At 61.6% G+C, this 12,337-nt stretch overlaps 1 protein-coding gene across 3 annotated transcripts; it reads right to left on the bottom strand.

The window, feature by feature from the left end:
- Window positions 1-1,123: 1,123 nt before the first annotated feature.
- SUOX (sulfite oxidase) lies at window positions 1,124-6,307 on the bottom strand. 3 transcript variants are annotated; one of them, XM_074935234.1, is made up of 5 exons: window positions 6,205-6,307; window positions 5,070-5,280; window positions 4,406-4,472; window positions 3,180-3,351; window positions 1,124-2,622 (listed from the first exon to the last, which is right to left on the bottom strand). In XM_074935234.1, exons 3-5 carry the CDS (start codon window positions 4,459-4,461, stop codon window positions 1,177-1,179), a joined length of 1,674 nt encoding a protein of 557 aa, XP_074791335.1. In that variant the 5' UTR covers window positions 4,462-4,472; window positions 5,070-5,280; window positions 6,205-6,307; the 3' UTR covers window positions 1,124-1,176. The 3 variants fall into 3 exon arrangements, with proteins under 3 accessions (XP_074791335.1, XP_074791337.1, XP_074791334.1); XM_074935236.1 differs by having other exon boundaries at window positions 5,105-5,280; XM_074935233.1 differs by lacking the exon at window positions 5,070-5,280 and having other exon boundaries at window positions 6,205-6,295.
- Window positions 6,308-12,337: the final 6,030 nt, after the last annotated feature.

Below are 12,337 nucleotides of genomic sequence, written 5' to 3'. Positions count from 1 at the left end.
CAGGACATGAGCTCGTCAGACTCATGCTCAGCTCCTGCTGCGAGGAGAACACAGAGCAGGCGCCCCGGACTTCCACCCCCGGAGTTTTAACCTCAGCCCGACCCCAGGCAATGGTTAACCCTGGAAAGCCTTGGTGGGCAGCCAGCTGGCCTGTAAATTAACAAGACGAGTCCATAACCCAGCACAATCTTTATGGCCGCCTGCATCTGACACTTCCCATGGCTGTCGAGCCATCACACTTTGGCATGGCCTGTAACAGCGCCAGGGATGGGACAGGAAGAGCCGAGGTGTTCGCCCCGCGCTGCGGGGGGAGCCCAGCGACGAGGAAGGGCCCAGGCTGAGACGACGTGGATAGGTCGGCGAACAGGCCAGCGACATGGCAGGAGGGCGCTGGGCCATGCTGGGGCAGCGCCAGGGGGCAGAGGATGAAGAGGCTCTGAACCAGAAGGGACAGACTGGCGCGGAGGGGGCCCAGAGCACTAAGGGCAGGTGGGGAGAAGGGGACGGTGGCCAGCGGGGAAAGGAGGGGGGGGTGGATTTTACGCTGGGTTAATGGGGGGATGTGGGCAGGAATAACAGCACTAGCGGGAGAACTGGGCGCTGCCGTCCTGGCCCAGGCCTGGAACAGCTTTCTCCCCCTACCCCTGCCAGCCTGCCGCAGCCTGCTCCGGGGGCCACCTGCCTCCAGGGATAACCACCATCCCCGCAGCCCGGTCCAGGCCGGGGCTCCCCGTCGGGGCTGCCAGCAGAGGGGCTGCGTGGGGCCAGCTGGAATGGTATTTCAGTGCCAAGGACCCACTCCCCTGTCCTTGTGGGAACTAGGCTGAGACCCACCAAACTCATCTCACAAAGGGCCGCAGCCCCTGGCTTCCTAGCCCACTCTGTCCCCCCTGCCTCCTCCCTGAGGGTCACTGCTCAGCTCTGCCTGCCCATCAGACCCCTCCAGAGAGAGGATCATTCCTAGGCCAGGCCCCCGGGAAGGGAGCCCTGGAGAGGCGGGGGGGGGGGCAGGGGAGAGCTGCCCCTGGATTGGCCTCTCCAAGCTCCCCCTGGGGCTGGGTGGATCCGTTTCGGGGACTCCCTCCCTGACTCGGCCACCCATCTCTACCCATCCGGAGAGAGAGGGCGCTGGGGGGGGGGGGGGCCTGCACGTCTCCCCTGTACTTCTCCCCCCCGTTAATCCGCAGCCACGGTGACGCGGACGTGGTGCCAGGCGTTGCTCAGCACTCCCCGCAGGTTCCAGATGGGCTCCACCGTGTCGGGCTGCACGTTGTAGCTGGTGTCCACGGCCTTGCAGACGATGTCCAGCTCCGTGCGGTCGGGGGGGACGGGGGCTGTGAGCCGCCACAGGCGCCACGCCCAGGCCTGGCCTGGCCGCTGCTCCTCGCCCATCAGCTCGGCCACGTGCCACGTCCGGCCGCCATCCAGCGAGACGTCCACGCGGACCACGCCGCGCCCGCCCCCGCTCCAGGCGTAGCCCTTGACCGTCAGCTCCCTGGGTGGGACGGTGGCGCCTGGCGCGGGGTCCGTGATGGCCGACTGGACGGGCAGCTCCTGGATGGCAGGGGCCGTGGTGAAATCCACCGTGTCCCAGTCCACGGCGGGCGAGAACCCCTTGTAGTCATTCTGCTGCCAGTGGCTCGGGCTCTCCTCCCGGCTCACAGAGACCCGGCCCAGCCACTTGACGTTGCGGGCGCCCACCACGCCCGGCACCACCACCCGCAGCGGGTAGCCATGGTCCTGCGGCAGCTCCTCGCCGTTCATCTCGTAGGCCAGCAGCACCTCGGCCCCGCGGCCCATGGCCGTACGGTAGGGGATGGAGGCGCCGTAGGCCGCCCCGCTCAGGTCCTTATCCAGGCCCTCGAAGCAGACGTGACGCTCCCCGGCCTCCTCGTCCTCCTCCGTGTAACCGGCGTGCGCCAGGACGTCCCGGAGCCGGACGCCGCCCCAGCGGGCCGTGCTGATGGCCGCCACGCCCCACTCCAGCCCCTTCACCTGCCGGACGCGGCTCATCTCTGAGCGGCGGTTCCCGGCGCACTGCAGGGTGACCGTCACCTCGTGCTTGGGAAACTGGCGCTTGAGCTCCGGCAGCGAGAACACCAGCACCCGGCCCCCCAGCCCCTCCACCTCCAGCCGATAGCGGGCGGGGTCCACGGCCGGCACTGGCAGGTGGTTGCGCTTGAAGAAGAGCTGGTTAGGCGTCAGGTAGTTCTCGGTCAGCAGCTCAGCCGGCGGCTCCGCGTTGAAGGGCTTGAGGCTGTTGACTTTGAGGGCAGGGTGCCGAGGGGGGTCCCCGGAGTAGGGGTCCCCCTGGGCGGGCTGGCTCGGCTCCTCGGGGCTCAGCTCCCCCACCTTGTAGCCCCGCAGGATCTCCAGCACGTGCTCCTGGCCGTGCACGGCGTACATGGCCCAGAACGGCTCCAGGGCGCCCCCCGCTGCCAGCAGGATCTTGCTCTTGCCCCCCGGGTGCAGCTCCACGAAGTCGGTGATGTCAAAGACCTCGCTTCCGTAGGTCACCCAGACCCGTTCGGCCAGGCTGCGGTGCCGCCCCACCTCCTGGCGGGTGAACACGGGGTACGGCGCCCCGGGCGCGGCCACAGCGTTCGGCTCGGCCTCTGATGCCTGCGGAGAGATGGGCTCACGAGTGCGGCCGCCAACATCCACCACAGGCCTCTGAGGGCCCGGCCCCTCACCCGCCTCGGGGGAATGGGACTCAAAGGGGGAAGGGACGCACCGCAGGCTACGCAGCACATCAGGGGCAGAACTGGGAGTGGAACTAGGAGTCCTGGCTCCCAGCTCTAACCACTGGATCCCACGCCCCTCCCAGAGACAGAACCCAGGAGTCCTGGCTCCCAGCTCTAACTACTGGATCCCACGCCCCTCCCAAAGCCAGAGACAGAACCCAGGAGTTCTGGCTCCCAACTCTAACCACTAGATCCCACACCCCTCCCAGAGCTCGGGAGAGAACCCAGGAGTCTTGGTTCCCAGCCCTCCCACTCTAACCACTAGACCATGCCTCCTTCCCCACCTTTGTGCCCTGAGGCAGAGAGCTGAGCACCAGTACCCACTGCCTCCCCACCTGCTGCTTCCGCGCCTCCCCCCAGCACAGGCCCCTCCCACTCCACGGAGGCTCCGGGGAGCCACCGACCCCATGACGCTGGTCCCAGCTCCTTCCTCACCTGCCTGCGGTGATCTCCATAGGCCAGGCCAGCGCCCAGGCCCAGCAGAGCCCCCACGGCCATGACCTTCTGTCTCTGGCTGCCGTTGCCAGCTCTCCAGGTGTCATAAGCGCGGGAGGGGGTCCAGGCAGCGCAGACTTGGGGGTGGGACCCCCAGGCCACAGCTGCCAATCTGGGGGAGAAACCAGGACTTCAGTGAGGGCAAAAATCCCTCAGCAACCTCCCTGGGATCTACAGGACACCCAGGGTGCAAGCCCATCACTGATCCTGCTTGCTTGCCAACTATCCCAAACCTACCGGCTGTGCAGCAGGGGGTGCTCTCTGTACAGGGCTGACCCCACTGTGGCACTAGGGGGTGCTGTGCTGAGGGGAGCAGGGTGGGGCTCAGCAAGGGGTGCTCTCCCCCTTCCCCACGTTTCTGGCCCACTTCCAACCCAGCTAATTACATTCTGCCTCTCTAAAATAATACCTGCCAGACCCGGGAGTCCTGTTCCCCTCCTTTGCTAGGCGACCATTGCTGTGCGGCTGTTAAGCAGCTGCCGCTTGCCACCCCAGAGGTGGCTGCATTTCAGCCTCCAGCCACCAGGCTCCCTCTGGCGTGAGCTGTTCCTTTGAGAGCCGCTTTCGGCAGCTGGTCCATGGACTCCTTCCCAGTCCAGAACCCGGTGGAACATTAACCCAGTGTTCCTCCCGCACAGGTCTGACAAAATTACCAGCCACAGAGCCATACCAGCTAAACACTCCTGCTCTCTGGCTCGGGCTCCCCTGGGGCTGAGAACTGTCTGCAGGGGGACCGCAGAGATTAGATTAGAACCCAGATCTGATTAAAGCCCCTGGGTGATTTTGCAAAATCTTGGCAAGGTGTCAAAGCGGCAGCTGCCCTAAAGAGAATCCCAAAGGAAATTCACTCCAGTTCCCTCCCCTGCTTTTCCCTTTGTGATCCTAGGGGCTGCAGGTCAGGACTGAGGTTCACCAGCGGAGCTGCAGGGGAGCCCAGGGCTGGGCTAGCAGGGGGCTGTGGTTGCGGAGGGAGGGGCCTGGCAGGGCTGGGGGGGAGCCCAGAGCTGGAATAGCAGGGGGCTGGGGAGTGAGGGGCACCGGCAGAGCTGTGGGAGGCAGGGAACTGGGCTAGCAGGGGGCTGCAGGGCAGGATCAAGGTTCACCAGCGGAGCGGTGTTGGGGGGCCCAGGGTTGGAGCAGCAGGGGAGCTGTAATGCCTCTCATACCTAGGCGTTCTCTGGAGGCCCCAGGGTCCTCTCATGATGGGTCTGAGCAGCAGCATCTCTGCCGGACCTGTGCAGGGAGCGAAAGAACAAGAGATAAATGACCTCGCCTGCAACCCACGAACCCCCGAGACGCCCAATCAAGCAAGGCAGGAACAGTTTTGGGGGTGGACGGGGGACGAGGGGGACGACACACGCAGCAGCTTCCTCCTCCCAGGGCAGGTATCCCAGATCCCACAGCAATGAGCACACCTCCGCTGGGGGGTCCCAGCTCAAACCGGAGACCAGCCGCCAGGAGCCATGTCTGAGCCACAGTTCCCAGATCAGTCAGCAAAGGGATCGGGGCAGGACGCGGCTGGCTTGGCCGATCCTCCCGCCCCCACCGGAGAAGCTGTCCACAAAGCCGAACCGCCATTCAGGAAGGCGGGACATTGAGCCAGCGGCTGGAATGGGCAGCCGAGCCCTTCTCCAGCTTGGCAGAGTTCCTGGCTTCGGCCCTGCCAGCGCCAGCCTCTCAGGCCGTGTTTCCCTGGAGCGTTCAGGCCTCGTTTTCCCGGAGGGATTCCCCAGCAGGATCTCTTCCTTCCATTCTAAACCCTCAGGGTAGGGGCCACAGCACAGCCCAGACCAACTGCGTGTCTGGATTTAAACCCCCCCAGCCCCTAACCTCGTGTTCAAACAGCTCCCAGGGGGTGAACGCACAGGATCTTTGTCGGGATGGGGATGAGGCAGGTGGACACGTCAACACCCAGTTCTGGGCATCCGGCACCACGGGATCCAGCTGAGTTAGGAACCTGCCCAAACTCCTGGATGCAGCCGCCCCGGCCCATTGGGATCTAATCACTGAGAGGGAGATTTCTTTGCATCGGATCTACGAACTGGATGAAAGAGAAACCGGGCTGCAGCCAGGTGCTTGGGTCGGCCAGAGTCAGAGCAAGCTTGGCTCGCAGGGAAAATAACTGCTAAAGAGTCACCAAATGCAAATCAGTTCCCAGGACGTGGGGGCCAGGCTGCCCCAGGCTGGGGGAGGAGGGAACAGGAGCACGGAGGAATTTGGACCAGATCAGCCCAGAAAGAACTTCTTACTCCATCTGCCCCAGGCGACACACAGTCACCCCCTCCCGGAACCATCCCCACAAACACACCTACCCCCATCAGCCAGCTGGGGGGTGTTTCTGCCACCTCCTGCAGCCCCCCCAAACACTTGGGGACCAGGCTCCCCATACAACTGGGCACTGCACATGGAGAAAGAAGGGGAGGCCCAACATGGGGTGTAAATCCCTATCCAGACCCTGCCAGGTGGGAGAGGGGAACAATGTGCGGACTCTGCCCCCAAATGCTCCTTAGCGCCCAGCGGGCAAGGAGCAATGTACAGCCAGAGCACCATGGAGTCCCAGAACACCGCCCCCAGCCAGTCCCCCCCACAGAGCGCCCTGCCCCCCAGGGCAACCTCCCACGCACCCCACAGAGTGCCCTGCCCCCATTGCAATCCTCCATGCACCCTACAGCCCCCATGGCACCCCACACTACAACCCTCCATGCACCCCACAGAGCGCCCTGCCCCCAGGACAACCCCCCCACAGAGCACCCTGCCCCCAATGCAACGCTCCATACACCCCACTGCCCCCAGGGCACCCCCCACTGCAACCCTCCATACACTCCACAGGGCACCCCCCACTGCAACCCTCCATGCACCCCACAGAGCGCCCTGCCCCCAGGGCAACCCTCCATGCACCCCACAGCCCCCAGGGCAGCCCCCTCCAGAACCCTCCACGCGCCCCCAGCGCACCCCCGCCACCCACCTATGACCACGGCGCGCGGAGAAGAAACGTCACCGCGCCCCGTAACCAGCCTCCTGCCCTGAGCCTGCGCCTTTAAGGCCGGGGAAGGGCGTGTCCTCGGGGAGTGACGTCAGGGATGGAGCCGAACCCCACCCCCTGGGGCGGAGAAGCGGCGATTTAAAGGGCCAGAGGCCGCGCGCAGCCGCTGGGGGAGCAGAAGGGGAGGCAGCCGTGGGGGGGGGACCGGCGGGGGGCGGGGCCTGCCCCAGGAGCAGCACGTGCCTGCTGGTTCCCACGCAGGAGGCGAGGGCGGGCTCCAGCCCTGGGGCCAGGTGCCCTGATCCCCGGCGCCCGGGGGTGACGTGGCTGCAGTGAGGGAGGGTGGGATTTGGGGGTGCAGGGGGGCTTGTCAGGGCACCTGCAAACTCACCCGGGACCCCTCCCCACAGCTCATTGGGGCACCAGGGCAAAACCCAGCCGCCAGGTACAGCGATTTATGGGGTAAGGCCTGGCCCGGCCCCGCTAGGACCAGGGTGCAGCTCTGGCTCCCAACCCTGGGCTGGGGCAGTGCCATAAATTACACACGGTTCCTCGCCCCTGGCCGCAGCCCGGGGCTCATGGCTACAGGAGGGAGCGGAGGCCAAAGTACTGGGGGTACCATCTTTCCACCACGAAATACACAGCCACTTACCTTAACCTACAGCCTAATCTGCCCACCGCTCCCAGCCCCGGGGGCTGCTCGTGACTGTGAATTGAATGCAGGAGTTTGCCCTGGGCTAAGGTCCTGGGACACCACTCCAACAGCCCCAAGGAACTCACAGCCCCTGCCCCTGAGGGGGGCGGGGGGGTTCGGTCACAGGCATACAGCTTGTAGAAAGGCTCTACAGTAGCCCTGGCTGCTAAGCGGCAGACCAAGGGAGGAAGAGTGGGCTCCACCCTATAGCTGTTCTGCATGTCCCAGCTCGGTATGTTAGAGCAGCCCTGAGACTGCTCTAACTTCCACTGGGAACCAGCCCAGTCCCCGTACAGCTCCAGACCAGAAGTGCAAAGGTGGCAAAAATCTACCCTTGTCCCCCGGCCCCAAGCGCAAAACCAGAGTAAGCGAGACTCCGTCCCGCGATCCTGAATTCGCTCCAGAGCAAGCCAAGGTGAGGGGTGGCACTGGAGGGAGCTAGGTCTGTGGCCCTCTGCAGCCTTAGCAGAGGTGGGGTGTGGGGAGGGGAAGGGTGCTCGTTAGTGCCAGTTGTAGGGACACATTTTGCTGCGTAGACACAACCCCTGGAAACCAGAGACAGACCCACTCAGATACGAAACACGAGCAAATTCTGGCAAGCACCCCCAGCAGCTGACTTTGAACCCATGACCTTTCAGTGCAAGACTCCATCAGCCATCTCTCCCAGGGCCATACCCCTGCCAGCCCAATTCACACCCAGGAACCCACTCGGCAGCTGGCAAGGGGCAGCAATTCCCCCTCTCAGACCCAGCCGTATGTGTGTGGAGGGGTGCAGCTACCCTACAACCAGCCAGCTCGTGCCCTGGGAACCTCCCCCCCGGCCCACACACCCAGGCAGCTCAGCCCCTCCCTATTGAATGGCTTCTGCAGCCAGAGGAAAGTCTTAATCCATGGGGAAGTGGGGGGAAGTGGGGGGAAGCAGGTAGCTGCATAGGGCCAGCAACAAGCCATTGAGCAGAACTAGCCTTCTGCAGGTCCCTCGCCCTGCCCAAGATCTAGGCAGGGCCCAGCCTCGGCCAGCGCACACTGCCCGAGATAACGTTTATCACTGCGGACCAGCGCGGCTGAGAGCTGGGAAGGAGCAGATTCTATTTCCCACCTCCCCCCTGTTCTCCAAACTCCCCCGCCCCTGGCACACGCAGGAAGAGAAGAGCAGCAAGGTGCCACCTTGCCCAGTTTGTCAAATGCCAAGTGTACCACACCTCAGCCCCTTCTGAGGGGGCAGACCGGGGCCTATGCTCATTACCACGCTGGGGAGCGCGCACAAAGCCATTGCACCTCCCCCTGCCCCCTCCCCACCCTGGGACCGCAAACACTTGGCCTGGAACCAGCCCCTCCCTCCTGGCATCAGCCTCAGGAGAACCAGCCAGGCAGAAGTGTTCATGATGAACAGGGGAGAGGCGCTCTGCCCTCAGGTAGTGCCAGGGGCTTGCCCCACAGTGCATCTCAGCCCCTGCCCAGGACGAGCTGTCAGGGTTCCTTCCCCACTCTGGGGTACAGATGTGGGGACCCACCTGCAAGACCCCCTAAGCTTATTTTTACCCGCTTAGATGAAAAACTTTCCCAAGGCACAAATTCCACCTTGCCCTTGAACAGTACGCTGCCACCACCAAGTGATTTAGACAAAGACTCAAGGAAAGGACCACTTGGAGTTCCTGTTCCCCCAAAATATCCCCCCAAGCCCCTTCACCCCCTTTCCTGGGGAGGCTGGAGAATAATATCCTAACCAATTGGTTACAAAGTGAACACAGACCCAAACCCCTGGATCTTTGGACACTGAAAAGAAAAAAGAAAAAAAAATCAATCCATTCTTAAAAGAAGAATTTTATTTAAAAACAAAAAAAAAAAAAAAAAAAAAGAAAAGAAAAAGGTAAAAATCCCCTCTGTAAAGTCAGGTTGGAAGAGAACTTTACAGGGTAACAAAAGATGCACAAAACACAGAGGAACCCCCCCCCAAGCCTTAGCTTCAAAGTTACAACAAAACAGGGATAAACCTCCCTCCAGCAAAGGGAAAATTCACAAGCTGTGAAAACAAAGATAAACTAATCTCCCTTGCCTGGCTGTACTTACAATTTCTGTAATAGGAGAGACTGGCTCAGAAGGGTTTGGAGGACATGGACTGATGTCCAGTCCCGCTTAATCCCAAGAGCGAACACACACAGAAACACAGAACCCAAACCAAAGCCTCTCCCCGCCCCCATGCAGCCGACCAAAGCTCATGCTCCAATACGCCTGTTCGTCTCTAAGGTGCCACAGGACTCGTGTCTCCGAGGAGCAGCCGTGTTAGTCTGTATCCGTAAAAAGAACAGGAGGACTTACGGCACCTTAGAGACTAACCCATTTATTTGTTGGGCATAAGCTCACTTCATCAGATGCTCACGAAAGCTTATGCTCAAATAAATGGGTTAGTCTCTAAGGTGCCGCAAGTCCTCCTGTTCTTCTTACAGGACTCTTGGCCGCTTTTCCAGATCCGGGCTAACATGGCTCCCCTCTGATGCAGATTTGAAAGTATCTTTTGTCCGCATTGGTTCCTTTGGTCAGGTGCCAACCAGGTTATTTGAGCTTCTGAACCCCTTGCAGGTAAGGAGGAATTGTATGCTACCCTTAGCTGTATATTTATGACACGAGCCCTTAAGGCCAGTGCTAAGGCTGCCAGGCAGGAAGCCACTTGGTACCAATCACGCCCCGTAGGAACTGGGCTGAACCAGCCTCAGGCCAGCCCATGGACACACAGGACTTCCCCCCCGCTTCCGACCTGGACTCGCCCCAGCCGCAGAGAAATCACTCCCTCGCCTTTGCCTAGGACCCAACCTGACCCCTCCTGTCACTTGTTGATTTAACTCTGCACCTGTGGATGGTGACATCAGCCCAGCTCTTAGCAGGCGGGGGCAGAGAGGCAGCCCCGCTGTGCCGTGCATTCACACTCCCGGCTCCTGCTGGTCACCCTCAGGGAAGAGGCGTTAGGAACAGAGACTGCTAGAGCCGAGGAAAGAGGCTGCTCAGGCCCCTTGACCACCTGGAGCCGGAAGCAGCTGGTGCCCATCAGACAGACACCCAGTCCCATCCACTTGGGCCTTCAACTTGCGTCTCTCAGCTCCCGAGAAGCACATCCGTAGCCCGACCTGGCTGCAGGCTAGAGGTGGTTTCCTGCCAGTCACACCCCCTCAGTGGGGGCATCAGGTGGCCTGACTCAAACCCCTGGTCTATCACCCCCCAGAGGGGGGCAACCCACCTGTGCTCGCTGGGCATGGTGGGAGTCTGCCCCAGCCCAGGAATTCACATCAAAGCAAGTGCAGGTGGGTGCTGGGGAGCTGGGCTCAGGCTGGCCCTGTTTGGGAGCGGGGGGGGGGAGGGGGGCATGTGACACTCAACCCCCTCCAACAGGCACCTTGATAAATCCGGTGACACCCCTAAGCCGGTGCCAGGCCAGGCCCTGCCAGTCATGAGCTTTGGCTTACAGGCTGCTCAACTGCACCCTCTGCTGACCAGCCAGGCAAAGGACAAGCCTAAGCCCCCAACTACGGCCTTATGCTCCAGGCACCCTGCTCCTGAGAGGGCTGGGAGCGAGAGCAGCTCTGCAAGAGCCGTAGGGGATCTGCACCCCGCTGTGCTCAGTACCCCAGGATCAGAGCCTGGCCTGGGCTGGGGGAAGCTGGGCGCACAGGCCTTCGGGGTACCCAGGATCATTCCGGTTTGCCTCAATGGTTGGTCACGAGCACAGACCCTGCGGGCGTGAAGGGGAGGCCCAGCACAGGTGAGTTAAAATCTCAGCTGTTCCCCCCCTTTGGTCCCTGGGGTCCGTGGATGGGGCTGAGAGGCAGTAGATTTTCACAAGTCTACTGGCCGGCTGGCTGCGGGTTCAGAAACAATTCCTTTGCTCCCCTGATCTGACCCCACAGGAGCCAGGAGGAGAGCGGGTTCTCTCCGTGATGGAGAAGCCAACCCTCCATACCCCCCCAGCTAGCTCCAGACACAATAAAACAGCAGCTTCATTTAATACACGGATTTTTTTCTGACATTAAATACATTGGTAAATCAGCCGTTAAATTCTGTTACCATGATTGTTATTTTAAATGCGATGTAGGAGCTCTCTCAAAGCAAAGACAACTGATCAGAAAAAAAAAAAAAAGGCAAGCGGGATTAGGGGGGCGGGACGGGGGGTTTCAAAAGCTGCAGTGTCCCAATTTGGTCCAGGGATTTAGCCAGAAAACACACACTCCTGTAAGAGGGTTATGGACACTGGTGAACGTAGAGGACTCTGGACACAGGCTCTGTGCATTCCAGCTTTGCCAGCAGGGTGGATGCTGCACGAAGAGCGCGGGTTGTCGGACAGGTAAGCAGAGTCTTTCCACCGAGCAGAAAGAGTCTTTCCAGCAAGGACAAAGCCCCCCACGTACGTTAGAAGTGCAGCCTGAAATCTCCAACAACGCCCTTGTGTTAGTGGCAGGGGGAAGTTACGTGTCATGTCACTGCAGGGACTGGAGGAGAAAAGAACCGAATACCCACGAGGCCATGCCACGCTTCAGCCCTCCCGAAGGTCTCCTGGCCCCCCGCGCACAGCCCAGCTCAGCAAGGGGTGATGGTGAAGGCTAGCTCAGCCTCCCAGCCACTCCCTAATCGATCGCCCACCCGGCCTGGGCTGGGCCTGGTGCTTCCCCTGCCTAGTTGTTCGCTGCTTCAACTCCGCTTGACTAGACAATACGAAACAAGAGGAGGACAGGAGCCTGCTTCCTGCAAGATGCTGGGGCTCCAGTTTGGCTAGTGCTGGGGGAGGGCATCACCTCTCCCCCTTGGAGAGATCCCCCTTCAAAGCCACCCCTCTGCACCCTCCCCCCAATAAACACACAGGGGGGCATCCTCATCTCAGCCTGGGAACCCTGAGCAAGGCACGAGCTCCCTCGCAGGCTCTCCCCGGGGCAGCCAGTGCAGCAGCCGGGCGGAGGGGCCGGCCGATTCTCAGCATTCGACTGAGCCGGCAGACGGGGCCAGGACTGACAGCACCGGGGGCAGTTTATCCAGAGAACAGGTGCAGGGGGATGTGCAAGATTCCCTTTGCCCCTGCTCTGGGAGACTCCCACAAGAGGCAAAGTTAAGCCTCTGGCCCCGTCAGCCTCCAAGGCACCGAAGGAAAGCCGCCAGCTAGCGCCCACAGTAACAGTGCGTCAAGGATCCTCGGCAGGTCACAACACACCCACGGGTGACCCAGGGCAGCTCGGAGCCAGAGGCAAGAGAATCCGTTCCCTGGTTTCCCCCTGTAGCTGGGCAGGGCACCAGGACCGTTTTGCTGTCCGGTTTGGAACCTGCTACAGTACATTAAGCCCCAGGGAAGACTGTCCGAACAGGCAACCCCTGTAACAGGAGGTTCCCGCTACGAGCGGCTCTATCATTAACAAAGCTACGGGGGTGCTGCTCTGATGCCCT

This window comes from Natator depressus, chromosome 20 (assembly GCF_965152275.1).
Source record: "Natator depressus isolate rNatDep1 chromosome 20, rNatDep2.hap1, whole genome shotgun sequence".
In the NCBI taxonomy this organism is placed as follows: domain Eukaryota; kingdom Metazoa; phylum Chordata; order Testudines; family Cheloniidae; genus Natator; species Natator depressus.
Note: the sequence above shows the minus strand (reverse complement) of the source record. Positions and strands in the feature narration are given on the sequence as shown.